Source organism: Sander vitreus, chromosome 23 (genome assembly GCF_031162955.1).
Source record: "Sander vitreus isolate 19-12246 chromosome 23, sanVit1, whole genome shotgun sequence".
NCBI lineage: Eukaryota > Metazoa > Chordata > Actinopteri > Perciformes > Percidae > Sander > Sander vitreus.
Window position 1 is genome coordinate 7555900 of NC_135877.1, and position 25696 is coordinate 7581595.

The 25696-nt window shown below is 43.7% G+C and overlaps 1 protein-coding gene across 11 annotated transcripts in view; it reads left to right on the top strand.

Annotated features, from left to right (window-relative positions):
* Positions 1 to 25696, top strand: part of sox5 (SRY-box transcription factor 5) — a 237569-nt gene that overhangs the window by 196239 nt on the left and 15634 nt on the right. For 8 of the 11 annotated variants that reach the window (XM_078242529.1, XM_078242530.1, XM_078242524.1 and 5 more), the window contains 5 exons: positions 594 to 766; positions 2025 to 2093; positions 10734 to 10860; positions 14341 to 14426; positions 22286 to 22450. In XM_078242529.1, coding sequence (XP_078098655.1) covers positions 594 to 766; positions 2025 to 2093; positions 10734 to 10860; positions 14341 to 14426; positions 22286 to 22450 — 620 coding nt within the window. The remainder of the gene's footprint in view (positions 1 to 593; positions 767 to 2024; positions 2094 to 10733; positions 10861 to 14340; positions 14427 to 22285; positions 22451 to 25696) is intronic. The other 3 variants (XM_078242526.1, XM_078242527.1, XM_078242534.1) reach the window with 1 other exon arrangement.

The following is a 25696-nucleotide window of genomic DNA, read 5'->3' on the forward strand; positions in this document are numbered from 1 at the left end:
TCAATAAGGCAATAAAGGCAGTGATGGATGTGGCTTGAGTAATCACTGCTGGCCCTCTGTGCCCGAGAAAATAAGTCAACATCTGGTTTTACAACTCTGCAGCACACATACGCACCTTCCACTGACATGCCCCCTCCTACCGTCCAGAGGCCCTAACCAGTCATATATTAGGTTGACCAACAAGCCATGGATAGCTTTACACTGCTTTGTTGTTGTTCCTTCCTCCTCTGTCCCTCTTCTTCATGCCTCTGACCTCTAACCTCAGCCCCACAATCCTTTCTGGCCTCCGGATAGCCATGACAAACTCTCAAAGAAGTAGAAGAACAGTGCATGACATCTCAGCTTTTTGCTCCTCTTACATTTACATCTTATTACTTCTTCTGTGATATGTATATATAATGGCTGACACATACTGTACATTAATACTTAGAAAATGTCCTTTTATCGATGATCAGCTAGACGTTCTTTTAAATGATGAAAGATCTTTCATGGCGTAACCTCAACCGAGTCTTGCACTTTTCTTCAAAGTGCTACCATCTCACCTTTGACCCCTCTCTTCCACTCCCCCCCCCCCCTCCTCTCTCACCCTATAGGTACTGCAGACAGCCTGGCGGAGAAAGAGCGCCAACTCATGGGCATGATTGGCCAGTTGAGCAGCCTGAGGGAGCAGCTCCTGGCGGCCCATGAGGAGCAGAAGAAGCTGGCCGCCTCACAGATGGAGAAGCAAAGGCAGCAGATGGAGCTGGCCAAGCAGCAGCAGGACCAGGTACAGGGGCACTGCATGTGAAGGGCTTCGTTTGGAAACACTGTAAACTGTATGCCTACGCTGCAAAACAAATCCATCCTAACAAGTCATTTAGTCTGACTGTAGTTCAACATAACATAAAAAAAACGCCTGAACTATTTGTTATATCACTTATTTCCTATTAAGCCAGCACTTTTCAACAATTTTCCCCATCTGTAGATATCTTGTTTCGTTGGGTTTTCCACCTTATTTTACAGTAACAATTTCATAGGTTTTTCCCCACTGTAATGCCACGAAGGATCTGAAGCCTGATCAGTACACAGTAAACAATGGCACATGATTGGATACTGATTTGGAGTCACAAGTTATAAACATACACACACACACACACACACACACACACACACACACACACACAGTATAGCTGTATAGCTTTCACGCAGCCAGAGACATACGCCTTTGGCAGCTTGAACACAGGAACATTGCACAGGAATAAGCTGAGGGTATGTAGTGTTAGAGCGGATGTAGCGCAGACATACCTACACACGCTTACACACATACACACACACACACTCCAAGCTCCCAGGCGACAGTCTGCCAGGTATTTGCATAGAAAAGGGTTTCCCTCTTTATTGTGCTTTTTAGCTTCTAGGAAGCTTGGGTTTGCGAAGGGACACACACACACACACACACACACACACACACACACACACATCCAGAAACACAGCTGTAAGGACGAATCACCTGTGACAAACACAATACCTTACAGTGCCCTTGGCTGCATCCCGTACCAGTGTGTACCGAGTCTGGCTGTACTGTGTGTGAATACTGTGTGCTTGGGCTTCTTTTCCACTCTATGAGCCACTGTAGAGTTTCTCTGCAGAAGTTAATTACATTTTAGGCTGCAGAACAGGTAAGAATGAACAACAGGCAAGCTTCAAAAACCAAGTAAAATTATATTACAAGCATCTGCAATTGATTTTGACTAATAGATTAGAATTCAAAATGTTTACAACCATTCCAGTCAGTAAGTGTGTCGTGTGACACAGTTGTCCACTTGGCTGTGAGCTGAGTCCAGATGAGATGAGCTTTTTAATATTTCATACCAGGGCATCGACCCTCTGTCGTTCAACTGGGGCCTCAGAGACCTGCAGATGTGTCGCATCTCCCACAGGCCCTGTACACACACCGAAGCACACACACGACAACATGTGCACACACTCCCACACAAACATACTGCATATACATTATAATAATGTGTTGTGTTCGCCGTCCTCAGATTGCCCGGCAACAGCAGCAGCTTCTGCAGCAGCAACACAAAATCAACCTCCTGCAGCAACAAATCCAGGTGAGGCCGGTGTGTCTGTGTGTGTCCATCCACACGTGTAGTCATGTGTGTGTATCTTTCCAAGTGTTTGTGTGGATGTGTCCTGATGTGTGTCTGCATGGCCCACAAAGGCAATTTTGTGATTTTGATTGTTGAAGCTTTTCTTTGCTCAGCCATCAGCATTTGGGACCTTAAATCAGGATTGAATTACATTAGCCCCTCCTCCTCTTAACACACACACACACACACACACACACACACACACACACACACACACACAACCTGTGTAATCACGTGAAAGTGGTCAGCTTGGTTGGAAAAATCCGCACTAGTATAGTATGTACGTTTTAAGTCTTTATTATATAAATCATTGATTGCACGTCAAGCTGGCAGTGAAGTTCACTTTTTTCATTTGTATTCCATTGTGTCTGAGTGGCGGTAGGGGTGTGTTCACAGGCAGAGCAGTAGATTGGCTCTGGTTAAGCAACCCCAACGTTGTACTAACTCAAACTAGGCAACCAAGCCAGTGAGAAAAGCCAAGAAGGGGTCGGGAAGACGCTCAAAACAACACTGACAATAGGTTAACCCTTTCTGTGGTTTCACCTTCTAGCCAAAGAAATGTTAGAACTAGATCACATTATACCTCAAATGTTTATCATGGCAACCACAAGGTAGCTAACGGACATTATTATTAGCCAAACTTTTAAACATTTTCCTCACGAGAGCTGATAGCGAGTCTGCTTGGATTTCTTTTTACCCTTCCTGGGTCAAATTATACTTAATATAATTTGGATCCGACCTGACTCGGGTCTGTGGTTGGGTCATGGTTACTAAGAACCATGTTTGACCCTAATTTAAGAAATTCTTCTTTCATTAGAGCAGCGGTACTGTCACAGATGGAGCAATTGAACATATGATAATGAGAAGAATTTAAGTTAATCGATTGAGTTAAGTCACATAGTTACTCCTGATCTTTGGCTCTCCAGTGTGCACTGCACAATTATAAGAAATAACAAAACAAAAAAATGCAAATACATGTAGTGTTGTACAGTACATAGAATTAAGCAACATTTGGTTTAATTTCAGCTTGTTTTTTCTCCCCCGAGGAGAGGACTCATTTTGTTTCACTCTGCTTTTTGTCAATCACCTGACATCTGCAGGAGGAATTCCTTTCACCAGGAAATACTAGGAAATGCAAACTCAGTTGACTTCTTATTTGCAAAGGCGTTATGAACAAGATGTTAAACAGATCTAATAATGCAGATTGTAGACAGAGTGAATAACCTTGTATAGACCAAAAGAATCTGCAAAGTAAATCAACTAAAAAGTCCCTTTCAATGTGAATCAGTGTCTTAAGCTTCTGAGAACATGGGTGGGTATATATGTAACACTTAAAAATGGAGGTATTATCCTTTTGGGTGCTACACTGGAGCCTCTATCTTGGTCCAGGTGGCTTGGAACGAATAGCCCAGGCCTTTGTAAAAGCAGATGACACTGAATTTTGAGCTGAGAAAGCCGGGCTTTGTATCATAAAGAGACACCCTGTCCAAGAGGGAACACACACACACACACACACACACACACACACACATTCCCTTTCCCCCAATAGTTTAGCCATACACAGTTTGTGTGATAAGAGACCTTGTGATAGCATGCGTGTGAGACGTGTGTCTATGAGTGTCCACGATTCTTTGTAAAGCAGCTGTGTTTATTTGCTTTGTGCGAGTTCAAATTCTGAATTGTCTCTCTGACAAAAAAAAAGAAGAAGTCTGGTTCTGAGGATTTCTCTGTGCATTCTCGAGCGTCCATTTCTTCATCCGCGCATACGTGCGCGCGTGTGTTCGCCGCAGCTGTGTGTGTAAAGCTATAAACACGTCCGCTCATGATTCACTCCCTGACGACCCAGCGGAGACAAAGCTCTCTTTTCCCATGACTTTGCAACCTTTTTCCAAACAAGCGTCTCTCCATTGAACGGGTCCAACAATAGTTTCTCACAAGCAGGGGCAGCTGTAGGCAGCCTTGTTAAGAGAGGGACACAATCAACAGGGGCTCATCACAGGAGCGCAAAAACACACACATTCACGTATATCACACACATCAAAGTGCGCACAAACACGGACAAACATACAAAAATATAGGCCTTCACACTTATCGCGAGCAGTCACAGAGAGCGCTGCACAATCGCCTGATGATCAAACACACACTCCTCATCAAAGACTTGGTCGAGAAATACACTGCTTAATCATTCATGAAGAGATTGTCCGCACAATCCCACAATACAATGGCCTGCCAGAGAGAGGGCACCAGGTTCAGTGTGGTGTGTGTGTGTGTGTGTGTGTGTGTGTGTGTGTGTGTGTGTGTGTGTGTTTTGTGTCTGTATGATAAGCCCCTTGTGATTGCATTTCCCCCTAACGAGGCTCTGAGTTCAGCTGTCCCTTCTTGTGTGTGTGTGTGTTTTGTGTGTCTGCGTCCTTGGCTTTGTTAGCCACCCTAACCCCCCAAAGGCCTGTGAAGAATGCTTTCAACCGTCCACTTGGAAGAGGTGATGAAATGAAACGAATAATCAAGCTCATGAAAAAGAGAGGAGAGTGACACACATCCCTCATAAAAGGAGGACAAATTATTTATTGTCCTCGCGTCCGGTTTCCTATTTTTTCTCACCCTGAAACCCAAATCAAGCTAGTGATATGCGTGTCAGCATCCGCTATTTGGGCCAACGGGCACTGTGGCGTGAGCTGACAAACAAGCAAGTTAATTTACAGAGGCAGGCATCCCAGCAACACAAGCTAATGGCATACAGGACACACATGCACACACAAGTCATTAGTCTCCAGAAGTCAGCGATTGGCTACTTTATCGCTCTCGCTAATTGATTCTACCTGGAATTATCCATGAATTAGCATCAATGATGCTTTCATTTTGTGCCAAGTCTTGACCCTAGATTTTCCTTTAATCTTAAACCTAAACCCAAACAAGACCAGGAATAATGATCCCTACTTTGGAATACATTGTGCTCAATCTGAGGGGATAACATAACTTGCTCGCTACAGAATTACAAAACAAGAGCATATGTGCACATAAAGACACACAAAACATACACACACACACACACACATGCACTCCTACCCCCTGCTAGGGGCCTTCTTGTTAAGCTCGAAGGGGTGAGCACATTTCCTCAGACTTCCCTTCGCTTTGCCCCTCGTCTTCTCTCATTCTAATTAAACAACTTGTCTCCGAGGCTCCCTCCAGTGTCGCCAGGGACGACTGTTGCCACTGTGCTGGGAAGCGCAACGGGGATGAAAGGAGCTCACCTGCCGAGCTGCTCAGGGCTTACCTTGAGAGCACGCACACATTTTTCATAGAATAGAGGCAGCACAAACACTCACTCATGTACATTGAAAACAGAGGGATGAGGGGACACGAGTGTGTCCTGCCTAATGAATCAAAACTCACTCAACCTAACCACACACGCAGACGAGTGTGTGTCTCTGCTGGCTGTCTTTCGTCTCATCAAGCGCCAACGTTGCTGTAGCTGGGAGACCGCAAAGCAGACAGAGAAGGAGTGAGAAAGAATCAGAAAAATGAGTAAAGCCACCTGATGCTTTGACTAGTTTAAGAGAGGCCAGACGCGCCGGCGACAGCGGCTAACAAGCTCTCTATTAAGGCTAACCTACATTGGTAACTCAATCACACAGGCTCAAAACCACACAAACCCACACACCTCCAAGTGTCTTACCTGATGTAGTCATAAGCACTAAGCCTTTGTCCGTGTTGAATATTTTTAATTCTGTGCGACAAAAAGAGAAAAACAAAAGCAAAAACCCTAAAAAGCTTTTCATTAATTTCCACACACAAATACAGTAAACCACGCACACACACACACACACACACACACACACACACACACACACACACACACACACACACACACACACACACACACACACACACACACACACCAGCACCTCTGTACTCTGTGCATAGGAGCGGCTAACCCAATTGCCTGTGTAATTGTTTAATCACTCCCATTACACCGCAACCAGTGTAATTTGTGTTTTTCTTACGCACTTTATGTGTCGATGCACACACACACACACTTTTCTCTAATGTACTCACACACACAGACATACCTGTGTGTGTGTGTGTACAGGTATGTCTGTGTGTGTGAGTACATTAGAGAAAAGTGTGTGTGTGTGTGTGTGGGTGTGTGTGTGTGTGTGTGTCCATCCCAGCCATTGCAGAGCCATTGGGACATGAACCATGGCCCTACATTCACAGCAGGCTGGCCTCTAATAGCCCCTGTCCATATAAAGTTAATGGGCTAATATTAAAAGCCAGCTATCTCTCTCTCTCTCTCTCTCTCTCTCTCTCTCTCTCTCTCTCTCTCTGTCTCTGTCTTTTTCCATCTCTCTCTCTCTCTCTCTCCAAATTAATTATTGGTTCTGTTGCTCGCACGTCCCTTCTTTAGCAATAGGTCATCCAGGTCTTGCATTAATTGCCGGAGCATATGGTCGCCAACAGATTTTAGCTGTGGGACTCGCACTTTAGCGGGGGCTATTTTTTTCGCACGCTCAAATGCGAGCCATATTGTGCGGCGCTGGCAGCTATTGTTCGGCGCATTAACTTCATAGAGCTAATTACTCCCCAATAATAACTTTACCTTGGAGTTTTTAGCAAGCCGCGTGCCAACCAACCTGTTTCGCACCCCATATGTTAATTAGCGGCCACATCTTCATTATGCCGCAGCGGCGCTTTAAGTTCAAGCTGTGCTGCCTGGCGCGTGGTGAACGCAGCATCGACTCGCTGCCAATTATCCAACTCTTGCTCCCCTCTCCGTCTCTCTTTCTCCCTCTCTTGTTCATTCTGTTCGCTCTATCTGCTGTTTATTTCCTGGGAAGTTCTCCTGCCATAGTGGATTGTCGACTTATTTCTTTCTTTCTGTCCTTTTGCCCCCGTGAAAATTCTCAAGAAAAAGTTTCACACTTTTTCTTTATATATATATATATATATATATATATATATATATATATATATATATATATATATATATATATATATATTATGAGTGCTTTTCTTTGTTTCACTGATTAGAGGATTTTTTTAGATTAGTTCCAGTTTGGTTTGTTTCAGGTTTCTTTTTGGGATCTAGAGAAGGGGTTTACAGATAAAAAAAAGGGAGCACGTCGGCAGCCTACAGTAGCAGCAGTGTGATGTTTTGTCTGTGTGTGTTGTAGGTTTTCATGTTCGCTTTGGGCCTGATGTGAAAGAGAAGCTGAGGAGTGCGTTATTCCCCAAAGCGCCTGCTGTTTCAGATGTGCCTTTTCCCTTTATGTGGGATCTGGAGATTGTCTGATACTGTAGTTCCGGCCTCGCTCTCACTTTCCCTATCTTTTTCTCTCTCACCCTCACTTTCTTTCACAGGCTTTTCTTTCCTCCTGTCAATGCATCTCTTTGTCTCTGATTCTAATTCTCTGATTTGGGAGAGCTCTCTCTCCCTCTCTTGTCTTCCACTTGGTTTCAAAGTTTACTCTATGATCACGAGGCGAACACAGAGCTCATAATCCAATTTAAGGTAGTGCATCCAATATGAGGAGAAATATCAGATTAAGTCATTTTGTACATGGTAAATCAATGTAAATAGGAAGGAATGCACAGGGGGCCATGATGAGGGAAACTCTCCCATATCATATGATCAGCGGGTGGACAAACCCCCCTCACCCTCAAAACACACACACACACACACACACACACACAAACACACACCACACAGAGACCTTGTTTCTCACAGTTTCACTCAACTTGCTCTGACCCATGTTTTCTGCCGTGTGTGTGTGTGTGTGTGTGTGTGTGTGTGTGCGCGCGCGCCAGTGACCATGGTAGGCAAGTGGTGCTGCTCATCAGCTCAACAGCTGTTACACATATATCCAACTCTCCAACTATTATAACAGCTCCATATGGTAGAGAATGATCCTCCATAAACCATTCTCTGTCTTTCTTTCTCTCTGCACATTTCAGTTTTTTTTTCTTCTTCTTTTGTGTCTCTCTCTCTTGCCTCTTTTCTGTTGCTTGATCTTCTTATCCCATTGTGGAGGCTTACATGTATTGTGCAACAGTTCTGTAGACTGATTAATATCTTCTTATTGTGTGCAGTCTTTTTGTTATGAGATAGAAAATGAGACACATATAGGGAGGAGAAGACATTTTATGATAGCTTCATTTTCATTTGTAATAAAAGAAAGCAAAGCCATTTGCACACAAACACAGACTTTGCATACAATATATGTGCCAGAACTTCTATGTATGTACAGTATGTATTACGGCTGCCACAGACTTCTCCTCTCCTCTCCTCTCCTCTCCTCTCCTCCCCTCCCCTCCCTACGGAACATTACAGTATTGCTAGCCAGCTCCACTCCAGCATATGTCCAATTATGCCTGAAAGGCAAAGCGGAACTGTTCTGTCTGTGATTCGTCCCCGTGGGGGTCCTGTCCGAGCAACGCGCTGGAACGCCTCTCCCCTCTGATCGCGCGGCATGGCGGTTTATGGTTAACCAAAATGGTGAAGTAATTATTGTTTTTGGTGTAAGGGGGAAACAGGAGTCGCTTGAAGAGAGCTGTATTCCCCTGCGCTGTGATAGTTTGATTACAGTGCTGCTGGCTGCCGCATGCCGACACACAGGAGCAGGCGGAGGGGGAGGAGGAGACACGCTCACACACACAGAAACACACACACACAGATAGGTATTTACAGTACACAAGCATGCATACGCCCAGGGAAAATTGAGTATACACACACAGGCAGGGAAAGCTGGGAGTGCTGTTAGCACTGAGAGACAGCCACTCTCTGACTCTCTCTCTCTCTATTTACCTGTCTCAAGCACTTTAAGTGTCCATATCACTGAGATATTACCTGATTGTACCGCGGCACAGCCGCATCCTTATGATTGTGCAGCCATTTCCATCATTCCAGATCAATTTTCCCACATCAAACAGCTTTTACCTTCCCATTATCTTATTCGGCCATTACCCCGCTGCCCTCATGGCAAAATAAGAGAGGCAGGAGGAGGAGGAGGAGAGAGGCGATGAGTTGTAAAGTGGGAGCAAAGTGCTTTGCAAACTGGAAATCAGGTCAAAGGCTGAAAGACCCATTTAGGGATTTTGTTTTAAAGGGGCCCCACTTTTATACATGCAGTTTAGTTTACTCGCCATGTGAAGTATTAATCAGCCTTTGAAAACAGGTTCTGAAGGACCTTTCTCTGTCAAATGCCCCCTTGTCTTTCTCTGCTGATACACAATAGTTACTTGTAACAAACAAACGTGCAACCTGTGAATTGGATAAAAAGGTTGAATCTTATTAAGTCCCAAAAGAGATCACAGATGTACATACAACACTTAGTCCCCATACACCTGTTTTTAAGGCATTTTTAAATTTGGTGTAAAAAGCGTTAGATAAGTAATTACATTGCAAGACCTGCCTCTTCTTCTTTTTAATCATATTTCAGTACAATGTAGGCGTAGCGTTGTTGTACTTTTGCCATGCCCAAAGATTCAAAAGCAAAACTGGTGGCCAATGAAAACATCACATTGCATGTTCCAACTAAGTTAATTAAAATAACATAATGTACTGTAGCTCAAGAGTTACTGGGGCTCTGTTGAGTATGCAATCTTGTTGCATCCAACACATTGATTTTCTTGTGTTGACTTTTTGGAAAATTTGCACAGAATTTGGCTTGAGCTCCTTCTCTCTCTTCATATGTGTGCTTTCTACATCATACCAGCGTTACATCTAGGCTTCACAGCTCAATAAGTGTCCTTCTTTTCCTCCTCGTCTCACCTTCTTCCACTCTCCCTCACTTCCTTTCCTCATCTTCTCATATCCTTCCTCTCAAACTGTCAGTCAGTCCATCACACGCAAGTCTTTGTGCGTTGTTTTTGGCAGAACACTGTTTAGTGCAACCATCTGTCTCCTACTTCTCTCTTTTTCTGTCTCTATCTCCTCTATCTCTCTCTCTCTCTCTCTCTCTCTCCTGTCGTCTCTGCCAAAGCCACCCATCGGAGGAGCTTTTTTCTGCTTCTCCTTTTAAAATCCTGGAAACCTTGTGAAGTCGTATGGCTCTCTGCCGACGGGCGCGCAGAGAGGGTTGTGTGTGTTTGGGTTGTTGAGGGGGTTGATGTGGGGAGAAGGGAGAGAACATCATCTTCCAAATAAAAGGAAAAGGCCAGCTGTTGTGTGAGTTTAGTGAACTGTTCTGATGACTTGCTTTTTGTCTTTGAATCCAGAAAATTGTGTGTGTGTGTGTGTGTGTGTGTGTGTGTGTGTGACTTCATTAGTGTCTTTGCAGACGGATGTCATATGTGTGTTCCATATGTACGCCATGAATATATGTATATGAGCCTGAATGCATATGATTCTGAGAAATTATTATGATGTAATTCAGATGTAACTGTCTTCAGAATGATACTTAAGGATGTTCTGGAATCAGTTACACACATTACACAGCACTATTGTTAGCATTATTGTGAACATTGTTTTCAGTGCATGTCTATGGGTGGTTACTGAAAGAGATGCCAAAGGTGCCCGTGTTTTCTTCTCTTTTCCTCCATTCACCTTTCCTTCCTTGCTCCTTTTCTACCCTCCCCCGCCTTATCTTCCGCCTTCATCAGCAGGTCCAGGGCCAACTCCCTCCGCTGATGATTCCTGTCTTTCCTCCGGACCAGAGGACTCTGGCAGCAGCTGCAGCCCAGCAAGGCTTCCTAATGCCCCCTGGCTTCAACTACAAGCCTGGCTGCAGTGAGTAACGTCCACACATACACTCATTAAAAAGGTGCAACTTTCAGTGTAAAAGTACTTTTTATGTGTGATGTTGCAACTCTTTTTTTCACCAAGCAAGGTAGAGTCTGACCGTTTTTTTTCCCACACAAGGAGTCGAATTGTTTCCCAAAAGACAAGCTCGCCCCTACAACAACATCTCTCTCTTAATAGAAAAAACAGTCCAAATACACCCTTCCTGTTTACACTCTCTCTCTTTATCTCCCTCTCTCCCTCTCTCGCTCAGTCCTTTTGGCTCCATCCTTTTGTCTTGTCTTTTTTTTATGCATAAAAGCAACAAAATACAGGCATCCTGCAGGACATGTTTTTTTAATTTTAATTTTTTGGCTATCACGCTCCGGCTGTGTGGCAATGTGTTGTTTACCATGATAGAGAGAGAGAGAGAGAGAGAGAGAGAGAGAGAGAGAGAGAGAGAGAGAGAGAGGAGGGTGCTTGCCAGGGGATGCTGGGAATAAATGCACGGTGGGGGGGGTTAGCAGAGGGGGGTGGGGGGGTGGTAATGTGACCTGCCCCAGGTTCTCCTCACATTAACACGGGAAGCAGCCAGAACATGTTTCCAACACAGCCCACACACATAGACACACACAAACGTCCAGGCAGCCAGAGAATGCTTTGCGATATCGCAAACACACACAAAAAAATACTTCGACACAGATATGCGAGCGTGCACAGAAGCTCGTGCATGCCACAGCCCCGCTCCCCCTTAGAGTTTCACAGCTTCCCAAACAAGTCCATTCCATTTTAATTAGTGCCATCTTCACCCACGCCCACTGCCCACGTAAATACCCTGTCAAGTGGTGGGCTTGTCTTTTCACTGCCTCCGCCAACTCCAACCAGACTGGCACTCTGCGCCAGGCTGAGCCACCCCTGAGAAAACTATCTGGCAACTTTCAAAGTTGTTGTGAGTTGATGTAGTTTGGTGCTGCAGCTCTAAATAGGACATGTGTAGCATTGTGCTTCAACATATTTTCGCGGCGCTTCATAGCTTCAACCATATGAATAGATTTTTATCCACACATTATGGATATCTGTGCACAGTTTGAACACAATTGTCGTCCAAACCATTAACACAACATATTAGAGCAAAATATAAGTGTTTTGTGAGGATGTATTGAAAATGAACAGCACTGCATTTTCAGGTACTGTTCATAACTTTTCTCGTTTTTTTACTTTTATTTCCAAAACTTGTTTGCTTAAATCATTTTTTTTTTCGAACTGAAAACGTATATGTGCAACTCAGTTCTCAGTTACTGAAGACAAATATTTGAGAATGCTGTTGATCTCAAAGCATGATGACATCATCAGGGTTAGTTTCTCTAACAGAGAGCCCCGGAAGACATTACACAGCTCTTTTTACAGGTTTAGAAGTACTCTTCGAGACTTTAAATCTGTGAATTGCCCCTTTTAAGAATTTAAGAAATGTAAAATTGGGCACAAATTGACAATTGATGGCGCCTCTCACTTCTCTCTGTCTATCTCCCTTATCGTCTCTTTCGTCAGTGAGAAATTTCATCCGGGCCCGCCAATCACGCTGTCCCCAAGCCAAGAACAACATGTTTGCTTTCCTCCGTCCTTCTCCCTTTTGTTACAGCGACCCCCAGGAGGAGCATAAATATCCACCCAGCTCATGTTTGTCTAGGGAGCGAGGAGAAAAGACCCATCTCCTAGAATACACAGTCCTGAAATAATTCTTGAATCCCTCCTGCCTTCCCTCCTCGCTGGAGAAAAGAATGTCTCAGCTTTGGGGGTTTTTTTGTTTCGTTTTAAACAAACCAAGTTATATGGGAAAATATGTCAGAAGGAAAGTCTTGGCTTACGCCAAGCACACACACACATTTACATAGGCACACACATAGACACACAATAGAAGGTCGCGATATGGCCAAGAAGCTGACCGCTGTGCTAAAGGTTCAGGTCAAGCCTTGAGAACATTCTCAAGAAGTGTTTCTCTGTGAAGAATAGTGTCCTCGATGTGATACCACTATGAAAGTCTGAACTCCGTGGACTGTATTTAGGTTAGTTGGCATGTCCAATAAAAAATCAGAGCTGTCAACAGGCAGGTTTAATTCAATACAACGATATTTAGGTACAATATTCCTCCTCTCCTCTTCCCTTCCTCACCCTCCCATCTTTTCCTCCCCTCATTTTAACCTTTCTCTTCCTCCTTTTTTCTCTCTCTCTCTCCCAAAGTAATTACAGCACAGCCTATCTGCACCTGGTCACTAATAAACCGCACTCGTCCTTTTACTCTGTCTCTTTCTCCCTGCACTTCTATCATCTCCTCCGCCCTGTTCGTCAATCTATCTCTTGATTCATCAGTCCTGACAGAGGGGAGGGGAGGGGGGGTGTAAAGGTGGAGAGTAACTCGTGAAGAGAGAAAGATGACAACAAGGAGGACACAAGGATAAGAAAGTGGGAAACGGGGACAAGAGAGACTGAAAGCAGCCCTCTCCCAACAAAGCAGCAGAACAGACCGTTGAGGGGAGGGAAAAAAGAGAGAGAGAGAGAGAGAGAGAGAGCAGCAATCGGCAGTGGCGGCTCTTAATTACGGCGCTGGGGCCAGCTTTATCAGAATCCCCTCACCTCGCTGCTCTTTGTCAGGGGGTATTAAGGAGGAGGACACACAATCAGGCTTTTCATTAAGGTCCTACCGGCAGCGCACACAAAGGACGGCTTTAACAGCTGCAGAGGGGGACTCAGGTGGTGGTGGTGGTGGTGGGGGGAAGTGATGGGGGGAAGGCGAAGGGAGGAGAGGGTGGGATGACAAGGAGCAGAGCAAACAAGAGGGTGAGGGTAGAGCTGGGCGATATGGAGAAAATCAAATATCACGATATTGTTGACCAAATACCTCGATATCGATACCGCAACGATACTGTAGTGTTGACCATTGGTGCACAAAATATTTACACAATGAGATTTTTGATAAATAATCATCAGTAATGTGGATATAATGACTAAGTGGGTAAAGGCAAATAATAGAACAGCTACAACAGTCTGGTAAGTTCAGAAAATGACATCACTTTACTGTAATGCAGCCTTTCAAACCAGGAAAAGACTTAAAAACTTATGCCATATTACGATATTACGATATCCAAAATCTATGACGATATCTAGTCTCATATCACGATATCAATATAATATCGATATATTGCCCAGCTCTAGGTGAGGGGAAAGGGGGGGGGCGGGGTGGTGCAGAGACAGAGAGAGATGGAGGATGAGGGAAGAGAAGGGCAGATAGATTGAGGATAGGGCGAGGGATGAGTGGAGGAAGGGTCACAGAGCGGGAAAGGTTGAAAGAAGAGAGGGATGCTACAGGTAGAAAAGGAGATAAATGAAAGAGAGATGGAGGACATGGAGAAGGGGATCCTAGTGTGTAAAAATGCACCGGAAACAATCACTGACGTGCTTAAAAACTGTGCGATCTTCTGTGGCTTTCTTCAGGTGACCCGTACCCTCTCCAGCTCATCCCCACAACAATGGCTGCTGCTGCTGCTGCCACACCAGGCCTGGGACCCTTACAACTCCAGGTAAGACTACAGCATATGCAGATGACTTCGCAGAAGCAGATTTAGAGGGAGAAAAGATACAGTAAATAAAATGACAACAACCAGAAGTCTTTGACTAAAACAATCCCTTTTCCTTTTCACTTGGCTGTTCCCAATGGTAATAAACCCCCTCACAGAGTTCACACCACATACTGGGTAGGGGGAATGTAAAGCTGTCACTTTCAGCCAATGTGTGGACAGTGACATGATCCCATAAAAACACGATCTTCATGATCAGAGCTCAAAAATCACACAGAAGTGACAAGTGTAACCCTAGCCCTTGGCTAGATTGACTGTCAAAGCATGTGTGGGTGATGCTGAAGAGATTTCAATCTCTTTTAACAGCACACAAGCATCTTTCTTTTCTAAGTTGTCATCATGATCAAATTGATTATTACTTTTTGTTCCACAAGCACCTGAACACACCAAGAAGGAAACATTTTTAAGCATAATCTACTCTCATCTTTCAGTAGAAAGTAATAAGAAAAATGCTTTCCACTGTGATGGATTACATATTTTAGGCAATCTTCATGCCTCTCAAATCAATTTCTTCATGTACTTACGTGAATGGAAACAAGTGGGAAAACCAAGTCAATTGTATTTATATTTCAGAAAATCCCAGAACTTTCTACTATTAACCCTATGTGCGGACACATTTATTTGCTGAAACACACCACAAACACTCAACTGGGTCCTATCTTCAAATTAAAGTTAATGACTGTTCACTTTTCAACTTGTAGGTTTTTTTTGTTCTTTTAACCAGCAAATGCCTGAAATTAGGTTAAGATTGAAGACCATCCAAACAATTATATTTTTTTGCATTTTTGAGATGACTCTAGAGGTATAAAACTTTTAAAAAAAAAATGTCATTAGAGGATTTAACAAAAATGTATAATATGATCGGATCCTGACAGTGGTGTGCTTGTTTTCTCTGCTATTATGTCGTAAATTTGGAGGCCAAACGGTGAAAAAGCAGAAAGAGATGACAGGGAGAAACAAAACCACAGAGAGGGAAAACAGTAAAAACAAAACGAGTCAACATCTGTTATCTCGCTTATAAGGAGGATGAGTCTGACTTTGGTCCTTTTCCTGTCTGCATATTTAAAATAAGTGGCCTATCGCTTGGTAATCCTGACCCCACCGCTCGTACACTCACTCTCTCGCAGACTACCACACACACACGACTGGACCTCATATTTCCACACGGATCCACGTGGGCTTTGGGGCCCCCTCTCCCAGGGGTTAAGAGCCTGCACAGGCGTCCCCCTCCCCCCCAGTTGCCTGTCTGAAACACATTAACCTCCAGTGTTGGGCTCGGCCTCTGCACAGGCTGTCCTCGTGTCTCCTTGACACGCATTATGATAAAATATGACACATGAATATCTGAGAGAAGCAGCTGCATTGACATACACATTTCCCTGCACATCTTTTTCACTTACTGTTCACATACATGGGGAATTATGTGAAAGTATGGGTTAAAGGTTAAAGGCAGAGTGTATGTAGTACATTTGCACCTGTCAGCCAAACATGCCGCCCCATATGCTAGACACTGCAGGAAGAATAGAAAAGCTGTGTAATTCTATCATGGAGAACGGATCCCGCTGTCGTCACTGATTTCATTATTACTGTGTGTGTGTGTGTGTGTGTGTGTGTGTGTGTGTGTGTGTGTGTGTTTAGCCTGAGAATAATGTCCTCTGTGCTGTTATCACTGTTTCAATCTAGCCGTCCATATGTTCGTCTGTGTTCAGAAACACTCAATCTCCAGTTGAACGGCTTTGTCCACCTTGCAATTGGATTTTCTGTTTCCTTTTTTTTTTTACCAGCAGGGAGGGGTGAGAGGACACAACAAGTGCAAAAAAACATCTCACTAGCAGATTTCTTTCTTACAATCCTCTCAGACAAACACAATCTCACACACACACACACACACACACACACACACACACACACACACACACACACACACACACACACACACACACAGTCACCCATTGAGATTAAGGCCTGTCAGAGAGAAACGGATTTGCCCAGGCTAACACAAATACAGATGTCTCAATGTGGATGGATTTCCTTTGGGATCTTCTCTGTGCCTTCATTTGATAAGGAGGTGTTTCTGTTGCAGAGACGAGACATGACAGTTAGCGCAGGCCTCAGGTCGCCACGGCAACACAGTGGTTTGGCGGAGAGGACACAAGTGAATCCACTTTGCCAAGACACACACACACACACACACACACACACACACACACACAGATAGAAAATGAAAGATGTTCAGATAGAGTACACAATGAACTTTGCAGCTGCATTCAGGAGTGCATGGAAACATGCTGACAGATTTCGACACTTGAACTACACAAATACACACACATTAGTCATTGCAGTGTAATTGGCATACATTTCTCATATATGCTATGTCATGCATTTCCTCCCATACACCTATGAAATTGCACTAAAATGTTGACTTTTCAAGATCTACATCAAACAGCCATATTTGTAGTTTAAATCTAATAATTCTTTATTTTTCTGTCAAATAATTATTATTATATATTACATATTATATATATTATATTTGAAAAGGTGTCAAAAGTCCAAGATGAGTTGATTTCTTTCGGTCCACCACATGCAACACACGTGGTTTCTTATCTCAGGCAATGAGAGGATAGCATTTAATCTGGTCCAGGCCATGACCTTTGGTGCCTCAGTACTTTCAACAGGCTTTAATAGACTCACTTGGGTAACTGGTAAAATGGTGCTAATGTGGGCAGCCCGTACTGTCTGCACACATCTTCATACACTTACTGACACAGTGCACAACATTAAAGCTGCACCGGGCACGTTGCTGGTGTCCACAAAAGTGTTTATATTTTGACAATATTGTTCCACACAAATTATCTAATAGTCTTTTTACTTCTCTGAACAATGTGCTTGGTAAATTACTTTATTTATTTATTTACTTTCCTCTTAACTTTTTTGATTTCATACATTGCTAACTTCCTTGTAATATAAAAGAAAATCACCAAAGGATTAAAGGAGCACTACAGGAATTTAGTTCTGCATTTTTGAAGTTGGGGGACTTACAAGAGATAGATATTTAAAAAAAGAATAATAAAAATCCATGCAGCAGAGCCTGAGATATCCTGACTTTAAGTCTCAATTTATATGCACCATAAAAACTGAATACTGCATTTCCCATAAGGCAACTCAATAGCGTCTTCTGTTTGAGCCTCCCTGATTGGTGCATGCTCGTCTTTTAAACACCATGCCCCCAATTTGTGAAGCAGGCTTTTTCCAAACAAATCTGTAGTCCACAAGCCCGAGCCCAAATAACCCTGAGGACCTCACCGGCAACTACAAGAACAGCCATATTTGTAGTTTAAAGTTAATGTATTTTTAAACTGAACTTGGTGTGCCCTTTTAAGATCTAGACTTGCACAAACTGAATATGGACAAATCTACAACATTTCAATTATCAGTAACTTATTAGGGGGTCCTGATGGTAGCTAAACCATCTCTCTGTCCCTCTTGGTGTCTTAAATTTGAAAATGTCTACTTCTTTGTGAACAGTATTGACATAAAGGAGAATAATGGCTTCCGCCGTGATTACACTGGGGCAAAACTGTATACATAGAAAGAAACATTATTTGGATAAAAACTCTCAATTTAAGTGCAGTTCTTAGAAAAATTTATTAATCTCTCAGTGATTTAAAGCTCTTTTTACGTGTGTAAAATATCCTCCATAGAAATCAACAGAGAAGCTCTTATAGTCAATAGAAGCTTAACACAGAATCCTTCACAGATGGTTTTCAAGGCAATGGAGGCTTTAGAGTGTACAAGGTTGGCATTTAGCATCTTAATCTGTGAGATGAGTGTGACATTGTGCATTAGAGCATGTTAATCTGGCTCCCTATTGACCATTGATGTTAGAGGTTAGAGGGAGGGAGAGGGGGACAGCGGACAAAACAGGCAAGGACAGATGACAGAAGGTAAATGAGAAATCAATCGAGCAACTCGTTTCTCCACGGAACCTTATCTGGAGGGGAGAAAGAGTGCAGCAAAGCATTTTCTTCACAGAATTGCTTCAGTGTTGGTATCTTCCCTTTCTTGACCTTAAAGGCTTCTTGGAGTTGCAAGGAAATGCCATTTTGTGATAACAGCATGGGATCAATGTGAAATCAATAGGCAGCAGAGATAGGTGACTATAGTTAGGCAAGTTCTGCCTTAACCACTCCGAACACATAATGAGTAAAGGAAATGTATAAATCCTCTATGATATAATTACTGTACAATTCTATTTACGTATTGTCTGCAAATTGTGATGAAATTCCCACAACTAAACATTGCAATGTTGAAGTGATAGCACAAGTAATAGCACTGATATCAGAAAATATAAAGTGAAAAGTAACTTTCTACATTCTGTTTTACTGTCTAAAGCTAGCACAAAGAAAACGTAACACAATAAAGTAAACACATCTTTCTACTGCTTTTATTTTATTTGTTGCTTTTTTAATCACAAATATAGTTTCAGTTAATTGAAAACAAAGGCATTTCTTTGAGCACCAAAACACGCTGCAAGTGAAAAAAACATGAACAGACAGACAGACAGACAGACAGACTGACAGACAAGAATCCATTGAGATCCATACAATAGTTCTCGGTGTCCATGTAAACAATAGAGCTCAGACTACTCTGAAGCGCCGTTCTCTGACAACAAAGACCAGGCTGGCTGGTAATCTGACTAAAGATGCAGATTATTGACCAAGACTCTCACACACACACACACACACACACACACACACACACACACACACACACACACACACATAGATCCCCCTCTTTAAGATGAGAGGAGAAACAGTACGACTAAGAGAATGGACACAGCCCAGTGTGTGTATGTAAGCACACGTGCACACACACACACACACACACACACACACACACACACACCGTGTCAATAGCACTAATACCAACAATCACCCCCATGTCTTCACTCAGAGGAACACCAATCACCTTTTCACCTCTTGTCAATAGGCTGCACATACTCATGTGACAAGCACGCACTGACTACTACACATGCTCACGTGTGCACACACACACACACACACACACACACACACACACACACACACAGGGACACTCAGCTCAGCAGTATGCCTGGCCAGTCAGTGACATTTAAAATTCCTTAGTCTCATCCTGCATCTACGATGCCATTCCCCCACCCCTCGCTCATTGTGTTGTTCTGTGTGTGTGTGCGTGTGTGTGTGTGTGTGTGTGTGTGTGTGTGTGTGTGTGCGTGCGTGCGCGCGCCCTTGTGTGTGTTCACCCCTCTGGTCACCCCAGGGGGCTTTGCGCTGTCACTTCCTGTTTGTTGACTCGCATGTCGTTGTGGCGACGCTCTGGGCGCGCTCCACAGTGCCTCTGTGTGTGTGTGTGTGTGTCATTGCTCGCAATACGCATTGAGCTTGCTTTGACTGACGGGAGCTGGCCTTGTAATGGAACTCAATTCACTCCGCAAATAAAGAGGCCTTTGAATCATTGGTCCGAATATGGCAGGATGCACACACACACGTTCACACACACACACACACACACACACACACACCGCCTGTGGTCCACTTGCTAGGGGGTTTGGCTGGTAGGGAGGGGAGGGGGTGTGAGGGGTGTTCATGCTCGGCTGAACCCTCCTCACTCTCTCTTCCAGGAGCCACAGTGCAGCTAATTGAAGAGAAATGAGCGAGTGGAGGCTGATCTGATCTCAGCGAGCCGGTCCTACGCGCCGTGTAGCTTGCCAGAGCATGACCCATCTCCTGCTGATTTGCACATCAGCAGCAACAGCACAGCCCGTGTACTGTATGTACCTCAATTATCATTGTTCCCCTCAGTGTCCATAACAGTGGCAGATGCTGACACTCTGGGCATGGGTTGCTTTTCAAAATGTCAAGTTACTGTGACAGACAGGTCAAGGCGAGGCAAGCACTTCTTCCTCATTTCATGGCGGGTACTGTGCTCCAAAACGTAGGTGCTGATTGGTCGAAGAGGAGTCCTGTGCATCCGCGCCACTGAACTCTATCTATCGATCTGCGCTCAATTGCTCTTCCTTCATCCTTCAACTATCCGGATGTCTGTCACAGTAACTTGAAATTGAATTGTGAGAACTGAATGGGAAGATATATAGAGAGTTGAATTTTCAGTGAGGATCAAATTTTATTGGACTTCAGTTCCAAACGAATAAATTCAACTTCAAATTATACTATTCAGATTCAGTTTTTCAATGCAATGATTCAAGTTTAGCAATTCAAATTTAAATATAAATGACTCAAATTCAGTTTCTGGTGGCACATATTACAGCCCATAGGTATCTCATTTAAGAATTAAATCATAGCTATAGAAAAGATAACTGTAATTATAACTGAAAACTAACTGAAAATCGCCATTGCAGTGTTGGACAGGGAATATAGTTGTTGCCACATGTGAGTGACAGTCAGGCGGAGAAAAAAGTACTTCTTTGTGTGGTGGAGCATGTGTGCTGCCAGTTTGAATGGCTCATTTTTCTTTCTTTCTTGTTTGTATAAAAAGAGATAATGTCTTTATTTAAGATCGCAGAGGAGAGTAGGAGCTAATGTGGCTGTCAAGAAAGATTGAGAGAGGTACAAACAGACAGAGAGAGAGAGAGAGAGATAGCAGTGACAGCATCTCTTCCTTGTCCATTTGCATAAACCAGCCTTTGTTTGACGCCTGTGGCCGGCAGCCAAGCACCAACAGAAGGACGGAAGTTAAACTAAAAAAAAAAGGATGGTCCTCATCCAGAAAAATCTTCCACCAGAAATAAATGATAACAATTATAACTATTTAAAAAAAACACACACACACACATCAGTTACTCCTCGCTAAACAACCGTTCTGTTGCTCTTCAGAGGAGGGAATAACAATTCTGAGAAAACAAAACAGCGTCTCAGAGATTTGTATTAGCCGACATGAAAGTAATTGCAGGAGGATTTTTGAGGAGGAAGCTAGAGAGACGGAAAGAAGTGTTTATGAACATTGAAGCTCCTTCCAAATTGTGAATATTAAGTCTGTTGCTGTGGAAATACTGGCGAGAGAATGTGTGATACAATGGTATTGCATAAATATTCCCGAGTATGTTCACACCATAGCAGCTCAAGCCATAATGCTTTTATTTAATTGGAAATTAATTAAATACATAAATAAGAATAGGGGGAACCTGTTTTTGTGTTGTTTCCCACCGCAGTTATTGAATCAATTCATCTCTATTTGAGACCATTTTGTAGCGTTCCAGTGTGTTTTTGCGTCTTATTGTCAGTACACTAAAACCATTGCAGGGGCACAAGACACTTCTGGCCTGTCCCATCTGGTATGTAGCTTCACAAATCTCCCTCTCTCTCTTTTCCTTCTCCATCATCACTTTTTTTCACCTTGAGCGAGAGGCGGGCTCTCCGGCGTGACCTCGATAGCCGGAATGTTTTCCCTTTCTCCCACGATGCACCTGGAGGGGACATGGCCATCTCTGGGCCTGTCAGAGAGGCTGTTAGCGTTTCTCCCGTGGGGTGAGGGAGGGGGCTGACAGTGGAGATGTCCCTCTCTATCTCTCTCTGTCACACAAACAGAGGCCGGGCCACTAATGGCCTCTTCTTCCAGAGCTTTTTAGCCGGCGTCTTCTTTTTTGTTTGTGCGCTCTCAAGGATTCATTTATTCATGTTGCCCCTTTCTTATGCTTTTTCCCCCCCCCCTGTGTTCTTCTTCTTTTCCTCCTTCCCCCCCTTGTCTGTCCCTCTGTCATCGTTCCCCCGTCTGTCTCTCTACCTGTCTCTCTGACCTCCTTGCAGCAGTTGTACGCAGCTCAACTGGCAGCCATGCAGGTTTCCCCGGGAGCCAAGCAGCACGGAGGCAGCCTGCCACCCCAGGCCAACATGGGCACACACTCCCCACCCACCAACGCACACTCACAGAGCGACAAGGGCCGCAGCTCCCCGCTACCAAACAAGGCCAAGGTAAGGGAAAAAACGAGGAAGGCCTCTGTGTGTGTGTGTGTGTGTGTGTGTGTGTATAATACTAGAAATGCCAGTGGATTTGAGGACTTGAGTATTGGCTCACAAGGTTGTGTCACCAATATTAACCATCTTTTCCAATAAAAAAATAAAAAAGTCCAGATAGATAGTTACATGAAATGACATTAAGGCTGAAAATTTAGATTTAGAAAATTCATATTAGCCATCAAACTGCAGAATAACTCTTTCTTATCAAGTCATTTTTGAAGACACTCATTTCTTAAAAATTCTTGAAACAACCTTCTATTGAATTTTTATTCAAATATTCTTACTGTGCTGGCAAATCCCTTCACCTAAGAAATATGATTTTAGCCAGAAATGACCTGCAGTTCAACTATGTACACTTTGGCCTTTCTAGTGTTACAACAGAGACTGAATGTCTGCCTGGACGAGATTGTGTTTCACTGCAGTGCATGAGCTGAACATGTTTCCAAGCTTGTTTGGAGGTTGCATCCCCAATCTTTTCCTTATTTTTTTTATTTCAATCAAACAAGTGTCCTGAGCAACGGTCAGCTCCTCATACTAATGCACACCTTGCTACAACTTGGTCCCTGACAAAACTCACAGTCACCTCTGCAAATCAACTTTATCACAAAACTCCAGCTGGTATGCGGTCGCGGTGGATTTGAGGATGTATTGGTGTTTGTGCCGTTTTCTCGGCTGGCTGCACAATAGGGGCGAAGGGAAGCTTTGTGTCCATCCGAGTGGAATTCTATGAATATCTGGTCAGCCGTTGGGACCCTGACCAACTCCCCACCCCCCTCCCATGCACACACAGAACCCCCATGCCCCCTGCCATCCTCTGTCCGCCCTCAGACCACCCAAAAGTGTAGTGGTCAGTCACAAATCAACACACACACAGATATACACACACACACACACACACACACACACACACACACACACACACACACACACACAGGATCAGACTCGTTCCCTTGATCACATCATATGCTGTCCTGTCCTGTCCTGTCCTGTCCTGTCCTGTCCTGGCCTGTCCTTCCTGGCCTGGCCTGGCCTGCCTCTCCTCTGCTCTATTCCTTTCCTTTTTTTCTCCTCTCCTCTCCTTTCCTTTTTTCCACGTCCACATCTTTTCCTTTGCTACTTGCAACTCCTCCATCCGTCTTCATTGCCTTCATTTGTCCTTGACCTATGCTTGTACACAAACACATGAACACACATACGATCAGGACTAGCTCATGGCCCAGACTAAAGCTTATGATTGACGAAGAGCTTTTTACCCCTGCTTCCTTGTCCATCAACCCCTTCCTACACCTCCGTCAAACACACACACACACACACAAACTTGCTACTATCCCGCCCCACCGGCACACTCGTCTTATTACCATATATATGGAGTTGGGCTGATAGACATGTGCTACGGCCTGTGGTGGAGGGGAAGTGGGGAGCCGTAATGGCAGGAGTGGCAGACTGGGGAGTGGACCCACAGGCCCCATGGAGCCAAACTGGCCAATTGATAGCAGTGCTGTTTTGGTGTTACTCCCCCATGCACTTGCGCTGTTTGTGAGCAATGAGAGACAAACTTTAGATAAGTGCGTGCTTGCTTTTCATTTTTTCTTTCTGTCTTTTTCTTTTCTCCCTGCTTCAATCTGTCTCCTTTTCTATTTTGATTTCTTTCATCCAGGCTGACCACTGCAGCGCTCTCACTCATTCTAACACTCAATCTTTCTCTCCCCCTCTCTCGCTCTCTCTCTCTCTCTCTCTCTGGGTGAGTGACATGTATATTTTAGAGGTGTGCTCCCCCTGTGGGCTCTATCTCAGGTCTCTAGTCATTTAGAGACTGCCTCTGCCTCTGCTCACAGCTGTTTGGACTCAGGCGCACACCGCTTAAGTGCTTTACCCTCGGGTGAGACACGGACACACACACACCCGTGTGCAAACACGCACACACTCACAGGTGTTGCAGAAGACACCATGCCAACAAGCCCCATTTACACACACATACCCATGCACAAATCACTGCAGCATACATGCTGCTTTCCTATACGCAAGAGTGGACCTTTAGATGTAGGCAGGCATGCATACAGACCAATACAATAGTGCAATTCAAATGATGCACCATATGTAGCCCATTCGCTGACATGCAACACACACACGCAGTGGCCAAAAGTACCTAAGTACATTTATTCAAGAATTGTACTTAAGAACAATTATGATGTCCTTTTCCATTTTATGTTACCTTATACTTCTACTGTACTCCAAAAGAAAATTATGTACTTATTGGTCCACTTCAAAACAAATAAAAACAATTAAAACAGTGTAACTGTATATAAAGTAGTTAATATAGTTCATGACCAGCTACATTGTTAAAAATAACTGCTTGCATGTTAATGCATTAGGGATAATAAACCAATAATAGAAGAAATATAACCCAACACTCCTAGTGATTACTTTTACTTTGGCAACTTCAAGTATATTTTACTGATGACTTTCAGTTGCTGCAGCGTATATTTACATGGTAGTATTTCTACTTGTATTTAAGTCATTTCAATCTAATGGATATAAGAATCAACAAGAGCCAACAAGCCTCCTATAATTAGGAAAATAAAACAACCAGTCTAGACTGTCAAGGTAAAGTCCCCTTCACTTGTCTCTTCTCTCCAAATACATATTAGTAGAAAATGTAAAGTGCATTTACGTACTTGGGAAGTTTAGCGTTTGAATCGGTGCCACGTAGTGTAAGAAACCTCTTTTGTGTCCTCTGCTGTCTGAGAGAGCTATATATGACAATATAATTAATATCCAAACAGTCAATTATAGCTGGAAGGAAAAGAAGATAGGAGGAAACAGTGAGAGGAGGAAAGACAGAGAGAAGAAAGGAGAGAGGAACATGTAAAGGTCTTGACATAGGCATTGTAGCACACAAACCTTAACACACACACACACACACACACACACACACACACACACACATAATTCTGTCCAGGATAAACTTTAGTGGCACACATACTTGTTCTGTTAATTGAAGCATCAACTCCAGTGATAAGATGCAGAACCCTGATGTCGCTTTCACATGTCCGCATTCCACAGAAGTCAAATACAGCCCACACACACACACACACACACACACACACACACACACACACACACACACACACACACACACACACACACACACACACACACACACACACACACACAAACACACACACACACACACACACACAC